Source organism: Hippocampus bargibanti, linkage group LG06 (assembly GCF_051943395.1).
Source record: "Hippocampus bargibanti isolate YZ-2025 linkage group LG06, ASM5194339v1, whole genome shotgun sequence".
Classification (NCBI taxonomy): domain Eukaryota; kingdom Metazoa; phylum Chordata; class Actinopteri; order Syngnathiformes; family Syngnathidae; genus Hippocampus; species Hippocampus bargibanti.
The window spans coordinates 3,043,767-3,065,100 of NC_142739.1; the positions used below are offsets into that span (position 1 = coordinate 3,043,767).

The window sequence follows — 21,334 nt, forward strand, 5'->3', positions numbered from 1 at the left end:
TTGTAACAGTTTTGTTGTTTTTATACATCAAATGATAACACATTCACATCCCACTAGATAACAGTTTACCTTCAGAGATATTCACCAGCTCCGCCCTACCATTTAATTTACCTATTAGTAGTAAACACAGAATAAATATATTGAGTTCTACAAAATCAGGAATATGTACTTCAGTGCTATGTTCACGGTGCAGGTCTGAATGTAATTCAGATTTTTTGGCGTCCGGGCGTCAGTCAAACTACTTGGGGCCAAGTTTGTCTGGCCTGGGTTAAGAAAGGACGTCAGGAAGTGGGCAGCTGCATGCGTGGCATGTCAGCGCGCCAAAGTCCACAGGCACACCCGGGCGAACCTAGAAACTTTTCCGATTCCGGCCAGGAGATTTGACCACGTCCATGTGGACCTGGTCGGGCCCCTCCCTCCTTCGCAGGGTTGCACACATCTCCTCACTATGGTCGATCGGACCACTAGGTGGCCGGAAGCTGTCCCCCTGTCCTCCACAACCTCGACAGACATTGCCCGCGCATTTCTGTCATCCTGGGTCGCACGTTTCGGCACGCCGTCCGATATCACTTCGGACAGAGGCCCCCAGTTTGTGTCCGAGCTCTGGTCGCACATGGCGCAGTCCTTGGGTGTACACCGCACTATGGCCTACCACCCACAGGCTAACGGGATGTGTGAACGTTTCCACCGGTCACTTAAAGCCGCGCTACGGGCCGCACTATCGGACGGTAACTGGGTTGACCGGCTTCCGTGGGTCCTGCTCGGGTTACGTTCAGCTCCTAAAGAAGACCTTAACGCCGCTCCGGCAGAGTTAGTACTCGGTCAGCCACTCCGCATCCCTGGTGAATTTCTGCCTGAAGCTTCGGGTGCACCTTCTTTCCCCCTTTTGCCAGGGGAGCCCCTGGCTCCAGCACCATTTCACCACGGCGTCCCCAAAATATTCGGCCAGACATCTCACCCAGCAGGTGTACGGGAGGGGGCGGGTTTATATCACATATATTTCACTGCAGTTTCCGTTTTGTCTCTTTTTCTACTTGTTAGCTGTTGGAATAAAGACGTACTCCAATCGACCGTGTGTTCTCATTCCTCAACTGCTACATTATTATTATTATTATTATTATTTTTTTTTTTTTTTTTTTTACTCCATGGTTTATGTTCAATATAAATAAAACCATATGAATATAAAAATGATATATTGTGTGTGTTTTACATGAGTAAGTCTTTTTACATATATTTTTGAAGTCTTTTTGAAGCAAATGAATTTAAGCAACAAAAAAACACCCTGAGAATCTATTCTGGAGCCGAAAGAGCTGGCTCTCTTTGGTGAGCCGATCCAAAAGCACCCGCTTGCTAAAAAGAGCCGGAATTCCCATCACGAGTACAAACAAAGGCGGTCGAATGACAGCTCCCAGACTGCACTGCGGATTTGCAGAACATCCAACCGTACATTCCCCCCGCTCTTCCGCATGGAAGTCTTGTTGGATGTGTAAAGTTGATCATCGTGACGCGAAAACGGAACGGAAACCACAAATAAAGTTATTTTAAAATAATTCACTCTCGCCGTTGGTTTCTTTAGATATTTGCTGAACCTTATTCGTAGATGATTCGTAGATTTAAATTCAATGTAATTGTAAAATTTCTGCGATTAATGAATTACAACGTTATCGTGTACTGATCTGCATTGCACATCTGTGAATGTTACTTTGACAATTTTGAGCGGAAGCTGTTGTTTATGAATGCCAACCGCGTATACACGTGTAGTGTTCGCGGTCACACTGCAGATTATTTTTACTACTGTGAAGAGTTCGTTTGTTGTTTTAGAAATCTTTTAGTTAGCTCATGCTAATACTTGTGTGTAGTCTGTTGTCTCTATGGCCGATTTGGACACGTCAGTCAAGACACGCGGAGTTGGGGTGTTTCTCGAATTAAGGAAAAGGCTACAAAGTGGACTTCTCGTCATCGGGTGAATAATTATGTTGGTAGCTCATTACATTTGTCGCTGTAAATTGCCGTTGTTCTACGATGCGACATTTATTTACACACCATATGTACCAACCGAAGTCAGTCCGGTAAACGCAAACCAGCTCAAAACCATGCCGAACTATTGTTTTAAAAAGAACATCGTTGCTTCGTGTCAGTCTAATTATATATGATAATTTCTAGATGATTTTATTTCCAGATTGATTTACAGTAAAGTCTCGTTATATCCGATACCGATATAACGAGACTTTACTGTATATATATACAGATATATATATATATATATATATATATATCATCTCATTTTCCGTACCGCTTATTCCTCATTAGGGTCGCAGGGGTTGCTGGAGCCTATCTCAGCTGTCTTCGGGCACGAGGCGGAGGACACCCTGAATTGGTTGCCAGCCAATCGCAGGGCACACAAAGACATACAACAGTCACTCTCGCACTCACACCTAGGAACAATTTGGAGTGGTCAATCTGCCTGCCATGCATGTTTTTTTGAGGACCCGGAGAAAACCCACGCGGGTCCGGGGAGAACATGCAAACTCCACACAGGGAGGCCGGACCGGGACGCGAACCGGCGACCTCTGCACTGTGAGGCCGGTGTGCTAACCACTCGACTACCGGGCCGCCTATATATATATATATATATGTGTTGGGTTATTTTGATCGTTCGCCCTTGGTTCATTGCTTTGACGGGTGTTGATGGAAGAGGATGGTTAAATCATCAGGAAGCCAGGTGTAGAACAGAAAGTTGGTTTAATCTTGAAGACAGTGGAGACATTGTGGGAGGTCTGCGAAGGAGGAAGGCAGAGAGAAGAGAGAGTGAGAGAGCGAGACTGCGGGATTATTTATGCGGCACACAGTGTGTGACGCGATAGGATGTGACTTAATGTAAATTCGACATCATGTAAAGGAAGGCAGGATATGACGTATCAGGAAGTCCAAAATTTAAACAAAGATTACAGAGCGATGTTTAGAGATGTTTGTATGGCGAATTAGCCCAACATCCAATTTCAAATTAAATCATGTCATCGCTACAACAGTCAAATCTTCATGGCATCCTGGATGCCATTTGTCGCAAGCAGGCCCCAGGGCAGGGGTCAGGAACCTTTTTGACTAAGACAGCCATAAAAGTAAAATATTTAGAAATGTTTTTCAGTGAGAGCCACATGCACGCACGCGCGCGCGCACATACAAACTCTCGCGTGCGCGCACACACACACGCACGTGCGGCCACTTTTCAACAAAATATCAGAATGTATTATTTAAAATAACTTTGTGATAGCACTCACCGTTAACATGAATGGTTTTCCGTTCCTCGTGATTGGTAAAAATCCAGGAAAACGATCGGAATGAAATTCAATTTGCCGGTCCAGAGGCGAAGTTACTGCTAGCTAGCCTGCTCACAGCTCATAAGCTTCCACACTTGCTATCCGCAATCTACTTCTCGCAGAAGTATATTGATGCTAACGTTAACAAGGGGCTTGTTAAAATGTCACTGACATTCGACTGTTTCATCGATGGTATTGTTTCATTGCAAATTAGAATCAGAACATTTTCTCTCCTCTAATGCTCTGGTGCATTCAGGCTGAAGTGCACAAGTTGGGCTCATTTAAAGGGGCGTTTACCTGTTTCAACATGATGGCCACTATCATCCAATCAACATGGCGCTTTCGGCCATTCTAGGTCAGTGTCATCCAATCAAAATTGCGCTTTCTGCCAACTGCAGCCCCAACGGGAAATGAACGACGAAAAACCGACAATATGTATTATAATATGTAATATTTATCGGCTCGCCATATGCAATCATCAAAAGAGCCATATATGGCTTGCGAGCCATAGGTTCCCGACCCCTGGTATATATATATGGATAGATATATGGATGGATGGACGGACGGACTGACTGACTGACGGATGGACACACACAAGGTTTCACGATCTTTCTTCTCTGTTGTCTAGGAAAGATGTGGCTGGAAACACCACGGATGTATTTGTGACTGGTGGAGATTCCTCTCTTCACATCCGGACCGCCACAGCCGAGCTCACCTTCATTTTACCCCCAGGAGTCTCTTATGTGGACGAATCCTGCATTCTGACACCAGGGGGAGAATCCTGTGATCAAGAGTGTCATTTCAGACTGCGAATAAATATTTCACATTACAAGAGTGAAGGTACTGTTGGCTGTTGGGAACGCAATCTTTGGCAGGGTGTATTTGTCGTTTGAATTAATTGGGCGACTGGCTAGCACGTCTGCCTCACAGTGCAGAGGTCATGGATTCAAAGCCGGGCCCCGACCTTACTTTGTGGAATTTGCATGTTCTTACCATGCCAAATCCCCATTGCGTTTCTTCAAGAAGGAAACCAGAGTCCCGGTTTCCTCCCACATTTCAAAAGAACATGACTAATAGGTCACTTTCCTGACAGGAATGTGCCCCTCTGTCTTATAATGAGTGTGTATTGTTGTTTGTCTGTTTGTGGCAACCGGTTAGGGTGTACCCCGTAAACTATCTACTGCCCCAAGAAAGGTGGAATCGGGACAATCACATCCACGACCCTTTTGCGGACAAAGTTATACAAACAACGGCTAGATGAATAAACTACCGAATGGACTATAAGGCGCACCTAAAAACCTTCATTTTCTTCAACAGATGACCCTGCGCCATATAAGCCGATGCACCTTACATGTGAAGTAATTTTGAGCCACAATAGCTTTTGCAACTACTGTCAGCAGCCACGACTCCCTTTCCCCCTCGTAGAAGTAGTGTGCGGTCCATACTGGAATATGTCAAAAGTAACCTTTGCCTCTACTAAAAAATGTGGTCTGCCTTATTTTTGCTATACTTTTTAAACGTCATTCATTGAAGCTGCGTCCTATAGTCCGCCTAATATACGGAAAAAGTTTGAAAATACACCATTGATTGGGGGTGCGCGTTATAGTCCGGTGCACCTTTTAGTCCAGAAAATATGGTATTTGAGGAAGGCAATAGATGATACTGCTATCAACACATCTGGGGTTCAACACCTTAAATTCAGTTCATGAGAAAACTGTACCTCAGTGCGATCTATCAAAACTAAATCTATTTTGTGCTCTTTCCTGGCCTTTAACGTAAGCGTTTTCTATGATTTTCATATGTTTACCATCATTTTAATGTTTTATTTGTTTCACTTTAGAGTCATCAGACATAATAAGAACACTACGGGCTCATGAGTCGTATTGCTTCTCCTGTCAGAGCTGTACAACCAGGCTGCTCGAGGATAGGTGAGAAAAAAAACGAGGAGAAGCGGGACTCGAGATCATACTTCTGTCTACTTTGTGTGTGGTTTTATTGATGCTGCGACTGTTATAGCTGGCCACAGGAATAATAGATGGGTGGAGCTGGAGCTAAAATTGTCAATTGATGTCGAGTCACTATGACAGAAAGTTCTGCATCACCGATTAAAAATGCTGTGCTTCCCGCCCCGAGGTGGTTCAGTGGTCTTATTGACTTCAGCTTGTAGCTTTCTCTAGTCAGCAGTGTTATATGCTGAAAAATTACAGTGCCTGCATTTTGGTTGGCTTTAGCCTCTGGTTATGTTTTTCAGCAGTGACCTACTAAAAATTGCCCTAACACTTGTACCTCTCTCAACCCCCCACACAGCACACACTCAATAGGAGCAAACGGTGTGTAGAAATCCTTGGAAGTTTGGCAATTAAAACAACATCATGCATATGTGACAACATGCACTTAATTTAATGTTAGGCCATAATAACCTTGCTCCTCACTGTCACTGTACTGTTCCGTTAATCATGCAGTACTTGTTTTACTTGGGTGGTTCCCAGAAAGTTTTGTCCAAGGATGTGACATGAGAGCCCCAAAATAGACCTGTTCAAAACCAGGTCAAAATGATACATGCTTTAAAGCAAACCATTCTGCAGTGTGCTTTGAGGAAAGTATTTCACTCCCCACTTTGTTCAAAGGAGATTTTTGAATGTCATGACAGGAAACATCTCCCGTTTTCAGACAACAACCTTGGAATACATATAGACAACAATTCCTTATCTACAGATTGTTCAAGCGAGTGCTTCCTCTTCCAAATGGCAACTGGAATGCCATTGTGGACGATTGGTGCTGCCATCCGGATCCTTTTGCTAACAAGAAGATGTTGCCCGGAGCTGGGGATTGCTTTCTGGGCGACACCTTCTTCCTCCTCACCAGGGATGGCAGCTGTGAACAGACCCTTCTCCAGGAAGTGAGCTATGCTGACTTACAGGATAGTCAAGATCCAAAGGTGAGTGATGTGCACCACCAAAAGGATAGCTATAATAGCAACGGCCCAAAAGTTATAGGCTGCTGTGTCATACAGTTTTTGTGACCTCTGTTCTTTGGCATGAGTGAATGCAATATCCTTTGCTCAGCTAAACAGGGATGAGCATTTTCCGACTTTTTCTCACCCAAATGACCTTTCTCGAGAAAACCGTAAATCCTTTGAGAAAATTTCGGGTGGAGACGGTAGGGTATGGGCAGTGTTTCAATCGCCCATCTTCCACGGAGTCACGGTTGGCATGTGTGTGGGAGGGGCGACTCCACGTTAGAATCTAAGTGCTGGCACAAGCGCGACTATCATATACTGTACCTGAGCTCTTCGTAGTGTAGTAAATCTTTGCGTTTTGCGACATAAACATTAAAACGTGTTTGCGGCAGATGACTCGATTGTACAACCGAGTTTTGCTGTACAGTGGTACCTCGGTTCTCGACCATAATTCGTTCCAGGACCCTGTTCGAAAAGCGATTTTTTTCGAACACCAAAACCACCTCTTTGCTCCTGTCACTTGCGAGTTGACAGCGGGGGGGGGGGGGGGGGGCTGCCTCTCCCGGCCGTTCTCCACCCGCTGTCATTCTCTAATCACGCACACGGGGCATTTATACGGTTCGCGATCACCTCGCCAATGCCGGATGATTGACTCAACTCGCCACCGTACCTGGACTCTTCCTTCGATGCGCGAGTGTATCTGGTCCAAGGTATTTTCCCTGTGTCCCGTAAATTTATGTCATCTTCCGGGATTGCGTAATTTTGCACACTCGTGTGCCATTTGCTTTTTGCCGTAGTAAGCGGGTCGGATCACCCCTTGCCTTCTTACTCGCTGTGTTTTCTTTTATTTGTGAATAAACATCCTGCTTGGTTAGTACGTTTCTGCCGCCTACTTTGGGATCCCAAACATTCCACTACGTTCCGACGAGTCATCTGCCGTCACTCTCGCTCGGAATGTGACAGCTTCGGATGATTCGGCTACAGGATGTTCTTTTCTCTTAAAATATCTATCCAATGACACTTACTCTCACTCCCACAGCAACATCACTAGATTTCACAGCCTCCTTATTCTTTAATATCGTACTGATCGTAGATTTCGCCATGCTGTATTCCCTCGCCAGATCAGACACTCGCACACCTTCTTAATATTTTGCGATTATTTTTTTCTTAAATGCAATAATTGTACGCACTACTTTTCTTTTGTCACTTTAAGCAGCACTTACTTTCTTTGGAGTTATGATTAGGGGCTAAAACTCTTCGTACACCTATATTAAACGCTAGAGCAAAACGCAGCATGTCCGCTAGCGACAACAGTTGGTCACGAACAGAGCGATACACCCGTGCGCCGCTCAGCTCCCTACCCTCGCGTATGCACTCACGCGTCGTATTGGCGTTCGAACACCGATTGATGTTCGAACGCCGAAGCAAGAATATCTCGAATATTTTGTTTGAACACCGATTTGTTCGAACAGTGAGGCGTTCGAGAACCGAGGTACCATGTATAATGACACTATCGGATTAGCAGTAAATCGAGTTTCACCCTTGCCATGCTTTACTCATCGGCTTCCACAAGCCCCTTAGCATAGCAGTGTAACTCGACAGTTAACTGGTGGTAATGGCGCGTGAGACATAGCCAGATAGCGCGAACTATTCAAGCAACGTTGTGTACGATGGCATAAGTGTTACAATAGAAGGATGAAGATCGAGCGAGGGAAATTGACAAGAGTGCTGGGATCAAAAACTGTTTCAGATGGGTAAGGCCTGCGGCCCACAGCCCCCCCCCCTATTTTCATCACTGGCTATAGGATCTTATTTCTAAAAAAGAAATTCAAGAAATAATAACATTAATGAAAGAACTCCAAATAAGTACTCAAGACGTTTGAGGTGAATGTTGAAAAAAAATAAAATGAGTGCATTTTATTTGCTCTTTCACGAGCCATACCGTTAAAGAGGAAGTCATCCAAAAACGTTTTTTTGCAGAAGTATGTTCCACCAGTTTTTCTTTATCTCAGGGCTGACTTTTTTGCCACTTTTTGTCAACTGAAAAGAACATCGCAGTTGCTGAGGGATCAGGTGATGACCGATCATCTCCTCATCCCTTTTCTGAAGCTGAGCCATGATTGCTTGTTACCTAAACAACCGTGCCGTAATTTTCAGTCGATCACAAGTGGCAAAATGGCTCTCCCTTGAGATGGAGAAAAATTGATGAATTGTACTTTTTAACAAGTATTACAAGTATAACATTTTTGGGTTGACTTCCGCTGAAGAATGCAAATTGCAAAATGATTAAAGGTGGAGGGACCTTTGTAATGATGGTGCTGGCGTTGATCATGCACTTTTGAGACAGTCTCATTATCTGTCGAAGTGCTCAAAAAAACACATCCATCTTCCACTCTGGAAGTGAGATGCAAGTGCTAGACTTTCAAATCCTCTTGTACACTCAGCCACATCAGCATGTTTCTCCCAGACAAAATTGCATCAGTGAAATGAATCTTCTCTGTACTCCATGGACAAAGACTAATATCTCTATCTGTTCGAGGAACAATTGTCTTCCTTTGGCCCAGTTCCAGTGGAAACATATTTGTTGGTTTATTTTAACACTGCACATGCAACAATTGCATGTATATAATGTTAAAATATTTTTGGTGTGCATTTCTGTCATCAATAGAAAACCTGCCACAGGCATGCACTTGTCTCCTGCGTGGGCTGTTCCTCAGTTCTAGGAGAGGCGCCGACACCGGGTATAACTCCTCTTAGTACCAGGTGATCAATATTCCCCAGGTTTTTATGAGCTGTCTTTGCTGTGACTTCCAGAGACCCTCAGACTGTACATCACACAAGTGATGGTGGAGTCCAAAGTGGGGGACAGAAAGCCAGAGTCTTCATTCAGCAGGTAGGTCCAATCACTGGCCAGTCTTAGAAATGTGAGGAAGGGACGGGAGAATGTACTTGCATTGAACCGGGAGGCATTGTTGGATTTTGATTGTGAGGTTTATTTTACCCTTTAAAATATGTACGTTCTTGCAGTACCTACACATTAATGCAAGTTCATTTGGTGTTTTTCATACTTGCAAATGCTTTACACATTGCTAAATTTTTTTGAATGTAAAAATAAGCATAATGAAGCAGGTAACAGAATTAAGATCACAAAGATGTAAGATGCTCAAACATATCCAGTACTGTACATATTGAAATGCATAATTGGATTGGATGTTTTGAGCTAGATACTAATGATTTGATGCATGACAATTATTTGAAATGGCTGTTGTGTGGAATTTTAAAATATTTATGAAACACGTATACTGTACTTGTTTTTGGACAGATCCTGTTTCCTGGAGAGGACTGTAGCAGCAAGGCTTGCAGAACTTTCCAACTCAATGAGTTCCTTCCACTTTTCTGTCCAAACACAGAGTGGAAAACCATTCTTGCTGGTAAGAAGAGGGCAGAAAGATATTAAGATGTTTTACTCAAGTAAAAGTACAATTATTTATTATTTTGACTGCTTTCACCTGTTTACTAAATTGACCTAAGGAAAGCGAAGATGCTATTTTCCCCCCCTCAGTTTGTTATTCTTTGTTCTTTGAAAAAGGTGTCCTTTTAACTGCAGGTGGCAGTAGTGCTCAGTGAGAGCACAGGACGACTGGCAGTCAAGTGCAGAGTGACTAGTATCAAACTGTCCGATCTAATTTGGTTACCTCATTTTGCTGCAAGTTTACAAAAAGCCTCAAAAAATGCTGTGCTTTTTTCACCACTGCAAAATACATGTCCAACCACCATGCATCATATGAACGATACAGTTGATTGCGAGTGGATTTATTGTTGTTTCTAGTTAGTCTACATTATACTGTATGCAAAAAGAGTTGGCAAGTCGTACCTGTAAAGTCTTGTTCAGGTACAGCTTGACAGTATCCAGTTATATTCAATGCACTCTCATGCAGCCATTCCTTTTTAGTTGATACTCAAATTATAATAGTACCACGTGCTCACACCCCAGAACCCTCTCAATTTATTAATTTTTCTCTGATTATGGCGCTTTGTGATATATTTGGCTCTGCATGGTTTTAGTCAGCTCATTTACTTTCAAAGGTGTCAAAAGTATTCATGTTGACTACTCAAGTAGAAGCAAAGATATTGGTGTTTAAAAACTTTCTGTGCAAGATGAAGTTTATTTTTACTCAAGTGCAAGTATAAATGGTTCTTTTAAAAATAATTTCTTGAAATACAAAATTTATCATAATGCGTGGGTGTGTGGAGATCCATTAAGGACAAAAGATTGGGCTGATCATCAGCAAGCTCTGGGAAAGGCTGATATTTATGCTGTTCATCCGGCGTTTGGCAATATCGCGGTGTGACAAAAAACAGGCAAAATGTGAATCAGTCCTTTGCACATCCTGTATGTGAAGTGGTGTGTCTGCTCCTCTTGCAGCTCTGGCTGCTGAACAGCGATTCCATCATAGCATCAGTCCCAGAGTGGTCTGCTTGCACCCACACTCATCACATTCCATCACTGAGGGCTGCAAGAGCACTCAAAGTCCTCTACATCGCCTGTTCTCATATGGGTGTCCAGCAGCAAGAGTAAGTGAATACTACATGCTCATGTCTCCTTCAGTTTTCACTCCTTGCCGTAATCTATCATCTTTTCAGTGCATCTGCTTCACCACCACTTGCCGTTTCTCAAAGCAGAGGATGAAGGGTTTATATACCACTTGCTGTTTCTCAAATCAGTGGATGAAAGCCTCATTTGATGCGATTTTGTTTACTGTGCATAGCTTATGCACATTAAAAACATGAACTGTTTTTTGTTCCCATTTGCTCCAAGGGCAAAAAGATGCAAGATGCATCCTGCAAGGACAAAAAAAGCTGTGTATGCTATTCTGATATGCTACTCATAGCGCATAATTATGGAATGGCCAGAATGTACTTCACAGCTATCAATGTGCTACCAACATGACCCCTGTTCGGAATCTCACATTACTTTGGATAGTTCACTGTATGATTCCTGCTGCACAGTATAGACAGACGACTATTCACACCCACATGTGCGCTTTTCAACTCAGTCTTCAATAGACCTTGCGCAAATTATTTTGAAATTTGGGAGATGAATAAAATAAAAATAAACATTTGACTGAGACAGATGTAATATTAGCCACATCTGCCACCATGCCTCCCAAATATGCAGCTTGTGCTGTGGTTCCATACCAAGGACATACAGTAATTTTCCATTATTTTTCAAACGTGATTGCTATCAAATGTCTTCAGTTGTCACTTAAAGTGCTTTCTCAAATTGTTTTGACCACTGCAAGTCTCTGTGTACCTTGCTGCGATGCATTATGACGGTGTCGGTAGATGCTCTGCGTGTGGTTCTTCATGCCCTGTCTTTCTACCCCCTACTAGAAGTCTTCAACACTCATTATTTTCAACTGACTCAGCACTGGTCGTTTTTCATCCACGCTGCTCTCCCCTGCAGCTGAGTGCAGTCAAGTCGTTTACAATGTTTTGACAAACTTGCTGTCAAAAAAGTCACAGAAGCCCCCATCTTCACAGAAAAGCTGCTATACATTGCACGTCTAGTGTCAGATTCCTAAAATGTTATGGGATGGTTTTGCACAAATTATATCATTGGGCAAAAGAAAATGTGCCGTTGGATGGAAGGTCACAATGGCCTTTGGGGCACTTGTTTTGAATTAGCAAACCAGTTGGAAGTACACTAGGTCAGTTAAGCACCCAACTTTGCCTCCTTCATAAACAAGACTCTCGTTCAGTGTGGACCAGCCTTAAATCTGCCCAGGCACCCATTCTGTTGCCTGACAGCATACCACCAATCAAATGTCGCAAAATAATTTGAATACAAATGTCATGATGACGATCTTGTCTCAGATGTGTCCTAAATGCCCTTAGTGTAAGCAAATTTATTTGCTGGTGCCATGGTTTTTTTTTTTTTTTTTTGGAAGAATGCCAACTTGCAAAACACAAGTATGACATCCAATGGAAGGGCTTCAATTTGTTATGCCTTTTGATACAGGCATTTGCCGTAGACAAGATGAACAAAGGTATAATTGAAATTAATTAAAACATATGTCAGGAAAAAAAGTATTGAAAAATACCCTATGGCAGTGTTTTTCAACCTTTTTTGAACCAGGGCACGTTTTTTTACATTGGATTTTTTTTCCGGCACACCACGAACCATCTCGCAGGAAAGAGGCAATCATTGACGTGTTGCCACACGGATGAATATTAAATTACCCTCCCAGTCTTTTCAGCACGGACACAGGACAATGACACATCAGAATCAGAATCATCTTTATTGCCAAGTATGTAGAAAATACAAGGAATTTGTTTCCGGTAGAACACGCTGCACTAGTATCGTCGTCAAAAAAACTGCTAAGTGGCCCTATACAGTTCCATTTTGGCTACTGTTGAAAGAGTTCAAAGGTTTAATGGCTTGGGGGAAGAAGCTGTTTAAATGTCTGCGGGATTTGGTGCGCATGGATCGGTAGTGCCTGCCTGAGGGAAGTAGCTGGAAAAGGTGGTGGGCAGGGTGCGGAGGGTCCAGTAGGATTTTCCGCGCCCTAGTTTGGATTCTTGCAGTGTGCAAGTCCTCGAGAGTGGGTAGGGCGGTGCCAATGATTTTTTTCTGCCGTCCTAACTGTCCGTTGAAGTCGGATTTTGTCCATTTTTGTGGCGGCCCCGAACCAAACGGTGATGGAAGAACACAGGATGGATTCGATGACAGCCGTGTAGAAATGTTGCAGCACCTCCTGTGGCAGGCCATGCTTCTTTAGCAGCCTCAGGAAGTACATTCTCTGTTGGGCCTTTTTCAGGATAGAGTTGGTGTTGACCTCCCACTTCATGTCCTGGGAGACTGTGATTCCCAGGAACTTGAAGGTCTCAACAGTTGACACGAGGTAGTTGGATAGTGTGAGGGGTAGCTGTGGTGATGGATGTTTCCTGAAGTCCACGATCATCTCAACTGTCTTGAGCGTGTTCAGCTCCAGGTTGTGACGGCTGCACCAGAGCTCCAGCTGCTCCACTTGTTGTCGGTACGCAGACTCGTCGCCGTCTTTGATGAGACCGATGACCGTGGTGTCGTCTGCGAACTTTATGAATTTGACAGCTGGGTGCGTTGAGGTGCAGTCGTTCGTGTAGAGAGAGAAGAGCAATGGAGAGAGGATGCATCCCTGCGGGGCTCCAGTGCTTGTGGTTCGTGTTGTGGATGATATACTTCCCAGTCTGACCTGTTGTGTCCGTCCTGTCAGGAAGCTGAGGGTCCACTGGCAGATGGTAGGGGACACACCAAGCTGGGGATGAGGAGTTCTGGGATGATGGTATTGAACGCAGAGCTGTAGTCCACAAACAGGATCCTTGCGTAGGTTCCTTTGTTGTCAAGGTGGTCGAGAATGTGGTGCAGCCCGATGTTGACTGCATCCTCCACAGGCCTGTTTGCCCGGTAGGCAAACTGAAGAGGATATAGCAGATGTTTTTTAGGTGGTTCAGCACGAGGCGTTCAAAGGACTTCATGACCACAGACGTCAGAGCAACAGGTCTATAGTCGTTCAATCCTGAGGGTGCTGGTTTCTTTGGAACTGGGACGACAGTAGACTGTTTGAAGCAGGATGGAACTTCACACTGCTCCAGGGATCTGTTGAAGATTTGTGTGAAGACCGGAGCCAGCTGGTCAGCGCAGACTTTCAGGTAGGAGGGGGACACTCTGTCAGGTCCCGCAGCTTTCTTGATCTTCTGCTGCTTGAAGAGCCGTCTAACGTCCAGTTCGTGGATCTGTAGGGCAGAGGGCGGAGATACGGTAGTTTCTGGTAATGGTGGGCAGACCAGGGAAATGGGGGTGTCCTTTTCAAATCAGCAAAAGTATGTATTTAACTCATCAGCCATACCATTGTTGTACACTGCTTGGAGGGATGGTAAACGATAATTTGTTATTGCTTTCAGGCCATTCCACACCGATGCAGACTCGTTCGCGGAGAACTGTTTGTTAAGCCTCTCCGCGTAACTTTTCTTTGCGATGTTAATTTCCTTCATCAGCCTGTTTCGGGCGAGTTTGTAAACTGCTCGATCACCGCTTTTAAATGCAGACTCTTTCTCTTTCCTAAGCTGCCTGAGTTTGTGAGTGAACCATGGCTTGTTGTTGTTGAATGAGCGGAAGGACTTTGTTGGTACACACATGTCCTCACAGAAACTGATGTATGATGTTACAGTGTCTGTGTATTCATCCAATGTGCCCGTTGAAGTTTCAAAGACGCTCCAATCAGTGCAGTCTAAGCATTCTTGTAGCGATAACTTTGCTTCATCTGTCCATGTTTTAACTGTCTTGACTACCGGTTTTACACATTTGAGTTTCTGTTTGTATGTGGGAATTAAGTGGATTAAATAGTGGTCAGAAAGACCCAATGCTGCATGCGCAACAGACCGGTATACGCCTTTGAGTGCTGTGTAACAGTGATCTAGAATGTTCTCTTCACTGGTGAAACGGTCAATATGCTGCTGCAGTCAATAAGTTCACAGTTTAAACGTGTTTGATTAAAATCACCCAAAATGATCAGGGGTGATTCTGGATATTTTAGTTCGAGTTGGTTTCCATGGTCCGCTAGCGTTTGTATACACGCGTTAGCATTAGCTTGTGGCGCGATGTACACGGCGACGAGAATAAAGGAAGCGAACTCACGTGGTGAGTAGATTGGCAGAAAATGATTAATAAATGTTTGTAAAATGTTAAATTTGAAAAAGGGGCATTGGATAGTTTCTCACGGCATACCTGACGATCTCTCATGGCACACTAGTGTGCCGCGGCACAGTGGTTGAAAATCACTGCCCTATGGTACCCCTCAAGACCTCCCATTTGACACAAATGTGTCATAACATACAATTTGGAAAATGTTGGTCTCGTTCATGCAAAGTGAATGACTTGCCTAAAAATGACAACATTCTTTGTAAAACACAACATAATTTACTTTCACTCTTTTTTGCACTGATATAATTAGTTACCATAAAAGTCTATGTAAAACTGATCAAGATATTCTTTTTGTCCAATGTGTGTGACTAAATTCTGAAAAGTACATGAGCAAAATACTTATCCTGTGAGAAACGCACAGATGGTTAACATAGATTTTTCTTTTGGTATGACGCTATACACCACACATACTGACACATTACAATTCTTGCCTAGTTCAGTCACTCTTCCTGCATGCTGCACAGGTGTGTACCGATGCAACACTCAAGCTTGTCATCTATTCATTTTAATGTTGTCCTTGTACTGTATTTCTCAGCACCATTTGTAGTTAAAAATGGTTCGATTAAAACTGCAACCGTTAGCTTTATTGCAGCTATTTCTGGTTTTCTCATTGGGCTGAACGTGGCTCTAGCAGTCAACATCAATCACTTGCACTTTCTACTTTTTAGCGTGGCCACCAACTGGGAGGTCAATGCCACAGGACACTCTGTGGTGCTCCCGCTGAAGGTGTGCGAGGAGTTACTGCAAGTGATTGAAGACAGCAATGCTACACTTCCTGCATCAATGCGTCACATGAGAGCTTATAAGGTGAGACACAACTCAAAGGGGCAGGAAATTGGAGTTAAAACCTGCCGGTTGCTTTGCATCATTACAATATGTTCAACTGTCTGAAAACAAATTGCTGAGTCTGGGTAATCTCAGCATATATAAAATGCATGTTATATGTCTTTTTGTTTTGCCTAACACAACATTAGCTGTTTGTCTGAATCATGTATGATGTAATTATGACCTTTGCACCGATTTTTCCTTTTCATGCACTCTGTAAACCACCCACCCCCCCAATATTTTTTTTGTAGGTGCGTGTACCAGTGTGTTTGAAATCTGAAAATATTATTTCTGTTGAACATATTAGAGACAGGGCGGCCCTTTAGGGGAATGATTTTTGTTGGCGACTGTGTAGCTGGCGTTAACCTCTGGCAGCTCCTTGCCAGCTATTCCCATGGAGCCAAATATTTTTGATCAGACAATTACTTGGTATTGATGACAAGGAGCTGAAGGAAGACCTGCTGCACCTTTCAGACAAGCACAATAACCATTTTTTTCTCTCTGCTCTCTCTCTACTCACTCTCTCCCTGTCTGTCTGTCTCTCTCTCTTGTGAGAGAGAGATTTTTTATGCTACTGTTACACCAAACTTTAATGTTCGTACCATAAGAATAGTAGCAGTATTAATGTTTGCTGTTGTATGATCACTGCGGGGTGTGAAAGTGCATGCACAAGGTTCAGTGTTTGTCTGGTCCCCGGAAATGATTACAGTGGCCATCAGGAGTGTGATGAAATGACACACTCAAATACTTCCTGATTGTGGAGGCCTGTTGGGAACTCGTCGGCAGAGGACAGGAAGCTAATTTGAAAACAAACCTCTTGAGCTACTCGAATTCGTTTAAAATTACGGTCACCAACATGGGGCATACGTGCACCTCTGTAGCACCTAATTGCTATATCAGTTGCCAGCCAGCCTGTTATAAAAATGTCTTGCCAGGCTTGAGCCATTTGTATTTTTATTATAGAAACACAACATTTGAGCCATCATTTGTGGACATTTTTAGACCTGCACTTTCACACGGTGATTATACTTCAGTGTAACAGGGTAGTCGTATTTCCGAAAAACGTATGACTAAAATGATCCATGTGTCATGGTACATGATTGACATTGCCACAGTATTTTGTACGTAGAAAAATGAGAATCCACCAGCAAACTGTACATTGTATATGATACACCCACTCCAGTTTCCAGCTTCCAACTTTCCAAGTTTGACTCACAATTTTTGACCCATTTTAGTATCTATGAGTGGATCAAAGACAGCACCATAACCATCTTTGAATACATTTTCGACTGTAGTGCATTCTGTGTTCCACACCCTCCATTCCAAGACCCTCCAGTGTAATGGGGTGTGAAACACTTTGGCTTGGTTTCTCTTTGCCACTGGCTCATTAATCTCCCACTTTTCTCAGCCATGGTGATGGCATGTATCAGTAGGTTAGTCAGAAAGGATATCAGAAAGTGACACGTTTCACAATAAATTGTTTTTATCCACTATTTCAACAATGCCCAGTTAGTAGTTTTGCTCTCATACACAGTATAATAAGGCTGCAATGGAGGTGAATGTGTTTTACTCTGTACATTATGCAGATTACCCATACCTCCATATTCAGGGTATCATTGCTATTTATGTGTTGTGTCCAGTCCATTTATAATAATAATACATTTAATTTCTAAGTGCCTTTCAAAACTCTCAAGGACATTTTACAGTAAGAACTTTTTTTGTGTGTGCGGGTAAGCAGCGGCAGCCATTCGTACCAGCGTTCACTCTACCCGGAAGTAACAGCAGCAAAGTTATGAAAGGAAGAGGAAAGGAAAGAAAGAAGTAGAAAAACAAAATACAGGAGCTGCTGGAAAGGCAGCCACTCTCGCGGCGCCATCTTGAAGTAAAAAAGAGGTACAAACACACACCCAAAGACAATATAATAACTCAATAAACAATACAATAACTCTTAAATCGTTGATTATCACGTCCTTGGGTGTTAATTTGAGGTGAGGTAAATTCTAAACATATTTGTTTGTTGCTTCAAGACGTGCAGCACTAAATCTGGATATCTTGACATGACATCCAGCTTTGGCTTTGCATCTGGCAAATATTTCACTGTAGCCATCAACATAAAGTATTGGGAGCTTCAGTTGGCCGAAGATCAGAAAGAGAAATTGCCTTCAGCCGGAGGGCACATTAACAAATCAAATGGCTTGACAATAGTTGTATCCAACCAGATGATAAAACAAATTACTTTGTGTATGTTTAATGTTTCTTACTAAATTCTGAAATGTGCAGCCTGTGTAATGATAGTATGGCAACTCCAAAACAGAAAAAAAACGTTCTGAACAGCTCAAATTTCTCAGGGGGAAAATGATAAAATAGCTCCGACTTCATTCATGATTCATTATGAAATCGGTCAGCCAGCATACACAAAAGGCAAATACAAACTGCAGCTATTTTTCTGAATTATCATGACAGCGTGCCCTGGACCCGATGCCAGGTCTATAAAAACGTTTGCTGTGCTGCAGGGAAAATGCTTTCTGTCATTTGTTTCCCCCTCAAATTGTTAAATACAATTAAACATCATTCCCAACTAAATTTGCAGAATGGCCCAGTTAATGTTAGAATTATTTGATGTCTGTGATGGACACTGAAAGAAATGTTGCATACACATAGTAAATTAACATTTTAATCACTTGAACTAAGCTAAGTGAAAGGCGCTGTTTGAACTCTTTTTGGGTTTTCTGCAATCATACCTTGGGGAATAGTATCGTGCAAGATTTTTCAAGGTCATGGCCAAAATTATAAATGTTGTTTTTTGGGGGGATTAAAACTTAGAATAATTTTAGTATCTATGAGTGGATCAAAGACAGCACCATAACCATCTTTGAATACATTTTCGACTGTAGTGCATTCTGTGTTCCACACCCTCCATTCCAAGACCCTCCAGTGTAATGGGGTGTGAAACACTTTGGCTTGGTTTCTCTTTGCCACTGGCTCATTAATCTCCCACTTTTCTCAGCCATGGTGATGGCATGTATCAGTAGGTTAGTCAGAAAGGATATCAGAAAGTGACACGTTTCACAATAAATTGTTTTTATCCACTATTTCAACAATGCCCAGTTAGTAGTTTTGCTCTCATACACAGTATAATAAGGCTGCAATGGAGGTGAATGTGTTTTACTCTGTACATTATGCAGATTACCCATACCTCCATATTCAGGGTATCATTGCTATTTATGTGTTGTGTCCAGTCCATTTATAATAATAATACATTTAATTTCTAAGTGCCTTTCAAAACTCTCAAGGACATTTTACAGTAAGAACTTTTTTTGTGTGTGCGGGTAAGCAGCGGCAGCCATTCGTACCAGCGTTCACTCTACCCGGAAGTAACAGCAGCAAAGTTATGAAAGGAAGAGGAAAGGAAAGAAAGAAGTAGAAAAACAAAATACAGGAGCTGCTGGAAAGGCAGCCACTCTCGCGGCGCCATCTTGAAGTAAAAAAGAGGTACAAACACACACCCAAAGACAATATAATAACTCAATAAACAATACAATAACTCTTAAATCGTTGATTATCACGTCCTTGGGTGTTAATTTGAGGTGAGGTAAATTCTAAACATATTTGTTTGTTGCTTCAAGACGTGCAGCACTAAATCTGGATATCTTGACATGACATCCAGCTTTGGCTTTGCATCTGGCAAATATTTCACTGTAGCCATCAACATAAAGTATTGGGAGCTTCAGTTGGCCGAAGATCAGAAAGAGAAATTGCCTTCAGCCGGAGGGCACATTAACAAATCAAATGGCTTGACAATAGTTGTATCCAACCAGATGATAAAACAAATTACTTTGTGTATGTTTAATGTTTCTTACTAAATTCTGAAATGTGCAGCCTGTGTAATGATAGTATGGCAACTCCAAAACAGAAAAAAAACGTTCTGAACAGCTCAAATTTCTCAGGGGGAAAATGATAAAATAGCTCCGACTTCATTCATGATTCATTATGAAATCGGTCAGCCAGCATACACAAAAGGCAAATACAAACTGCAGCTATTTTTCTGAATTATCATGACAGCGTGCCCTGGACCCGATGCCAGGTCTATAAAAACGTTTGCTGTGCTGCAGGGAAAATGCTTTCTGTCATTTGTTTCCCCCTCAAATTGTTAAATACAATTAAACATCATTCCCAACTAAATTTGCAGAATGGCCCAGTTAATGTTAGAATTATTTGATGTCTGTGATGGACACTGAAAGAAATGTTGCATACACATAGTAAATTAACATTTTAATCACTTGAACTAAGCTAAGTGAAAGGCGCTGTTTGAACTCTTTTTGGGTTTTCTGCAATCATACCTTGGGGAATAGTATCGTGCAAGATTTTTCAAGGTCATGGCCAAAATTATAAATGTTGTTTTTTGGGGGGATTAAAACTTAGAATACTATACATTGACATACAATGCACATTTTATTTATTTGGTATTCATGGAAACTCACTTCCATTCGCTGTTTGATCTCATTTGTGTGAATAATTATCGATGTGCCTGAGTGGCGAGCAAGCACTGGCATTGGGATGAAGAAGACGGGGGCCTTGAGTTAGGCAAATGCCCTCATTAATCATACCAGTGTGGAGCCCTCGGTGGAACGCAACTATTGTTTGCGGCAGGCAAGCACCCAGGAATAGCAGATGGAGCAAGTGAGGCAGGACCAGGCTTAGTTGATTTGCCTTCTGTGCTTTGTTGAGCTAAATGTGTGTTTTTGAACTTGTGAAATGACTGCATCATGTGGAGATTTCATTTGAAGAGCATAATTGGCGATAAAATCACCAGTGCGTTTGTGCTTTTGGGTGAAAAAGTTTATTTTTTGAAAAGCTATAATGATGTGTATGCGTGCGTGTTTGAAACTTTACAAACTCTATTCCTGTTGTTCTCAGGTGGCTTACCTCCAATTGTGATTGCTGAGAAGAGTTGCTGAGATTTCAAAGGCCTGTTTTGTCAATTGTCAACTCTCAGTTATTGCGTGTCACTCTTCATTCCAGAGAATTTAATTTTGGTGTACTTGGAAGACATCTTGCCCATATTAGCCATTCAAACTATGAAAGGCAAAACGTTACTTTCATTGGTAAAATGTGCCATTAGTGTGACAGTTTTGTTTTGACATTCTTTTGTATTTTGTATATTTGTCCTATTCTGTTTTGAAATTTGTATTTTTTTCACACATTTAAAACAAAACAAAGTAAACGTTTTTTTCTTCCTTCCCAATGAATCAGCTCCTCCTTTCTGTACATCCAGTTGATGAAGCTTATTTTAGGGACACTTCAGAGAGTGTGCACAGCAGTCAATCCTCCATTTTAGGGTAATTAGTATATCTTGTGGGGGGTTATTTGTTCAGTGTTCATGCATTTTGTAACCCGTGTTAGTAGAAAAAAGAAGGTTTCATCTTGAACATGTCTGTCTTCAATGAAGATGTCATTTGTCTTTTGCACATCACACTAATGTGGCCAACA

General features: G+C 42.4%; 1 protein-coding gene across 4 annotated transcripts; it reads left to right on the top strand.

Moving 5' to 3' along the window:
* Nucleotides 1-1,733: 1,733 nt before the first annotated feature.
* Nucleotides 1,734-21,089, top strand: ube3d (ubiquitin protein ligase E3D). 4 transcript variants are annotated; one of them, XM_088999200.1, is made up of 10 exons: nt 1,734-1,963; nt 3,946-4,157; nt 5,158-5,245; nt 6,033-6,255; nt 8,945-9,017; nt 9,091-9,169; nt 9,599-9,707; nt 10,703-10,851; nt 15,688-15,826; nt 20,762-21,089. In XM_088999200.1, the coding sequence occupies exons 1-10, from the start codon at nt 1,872-1,874 to the stop codon at nt 20,780-20,782; spliced, it is 1,185 nt and encodes a 394-aa protein (XP_088855326.1). In that variant the 5' UTR covers nt 1,734-1,871; the 3' UTR covers nt 20,783-21,089. The 4 variants fall into 4 exon arrangements, with proteins under 4 accessions (XP_088855326.1, XP_088855325.1, XP_088855327.1 ...); XM_088999199.1 differs by lacking the exon at nt 20,762-21,089 and adding an exon at nt 17,583-18,645; XM_088999201.1 differs by lacking the exon at nt 20,762-21,089 and adding an exon at nt 17,583-18,645 and having other exon boundaries at nt 1,828-1,975.
* The last annotated feature ends 245 nt before the right edge of the window (nt 21,090-21,334 follow it).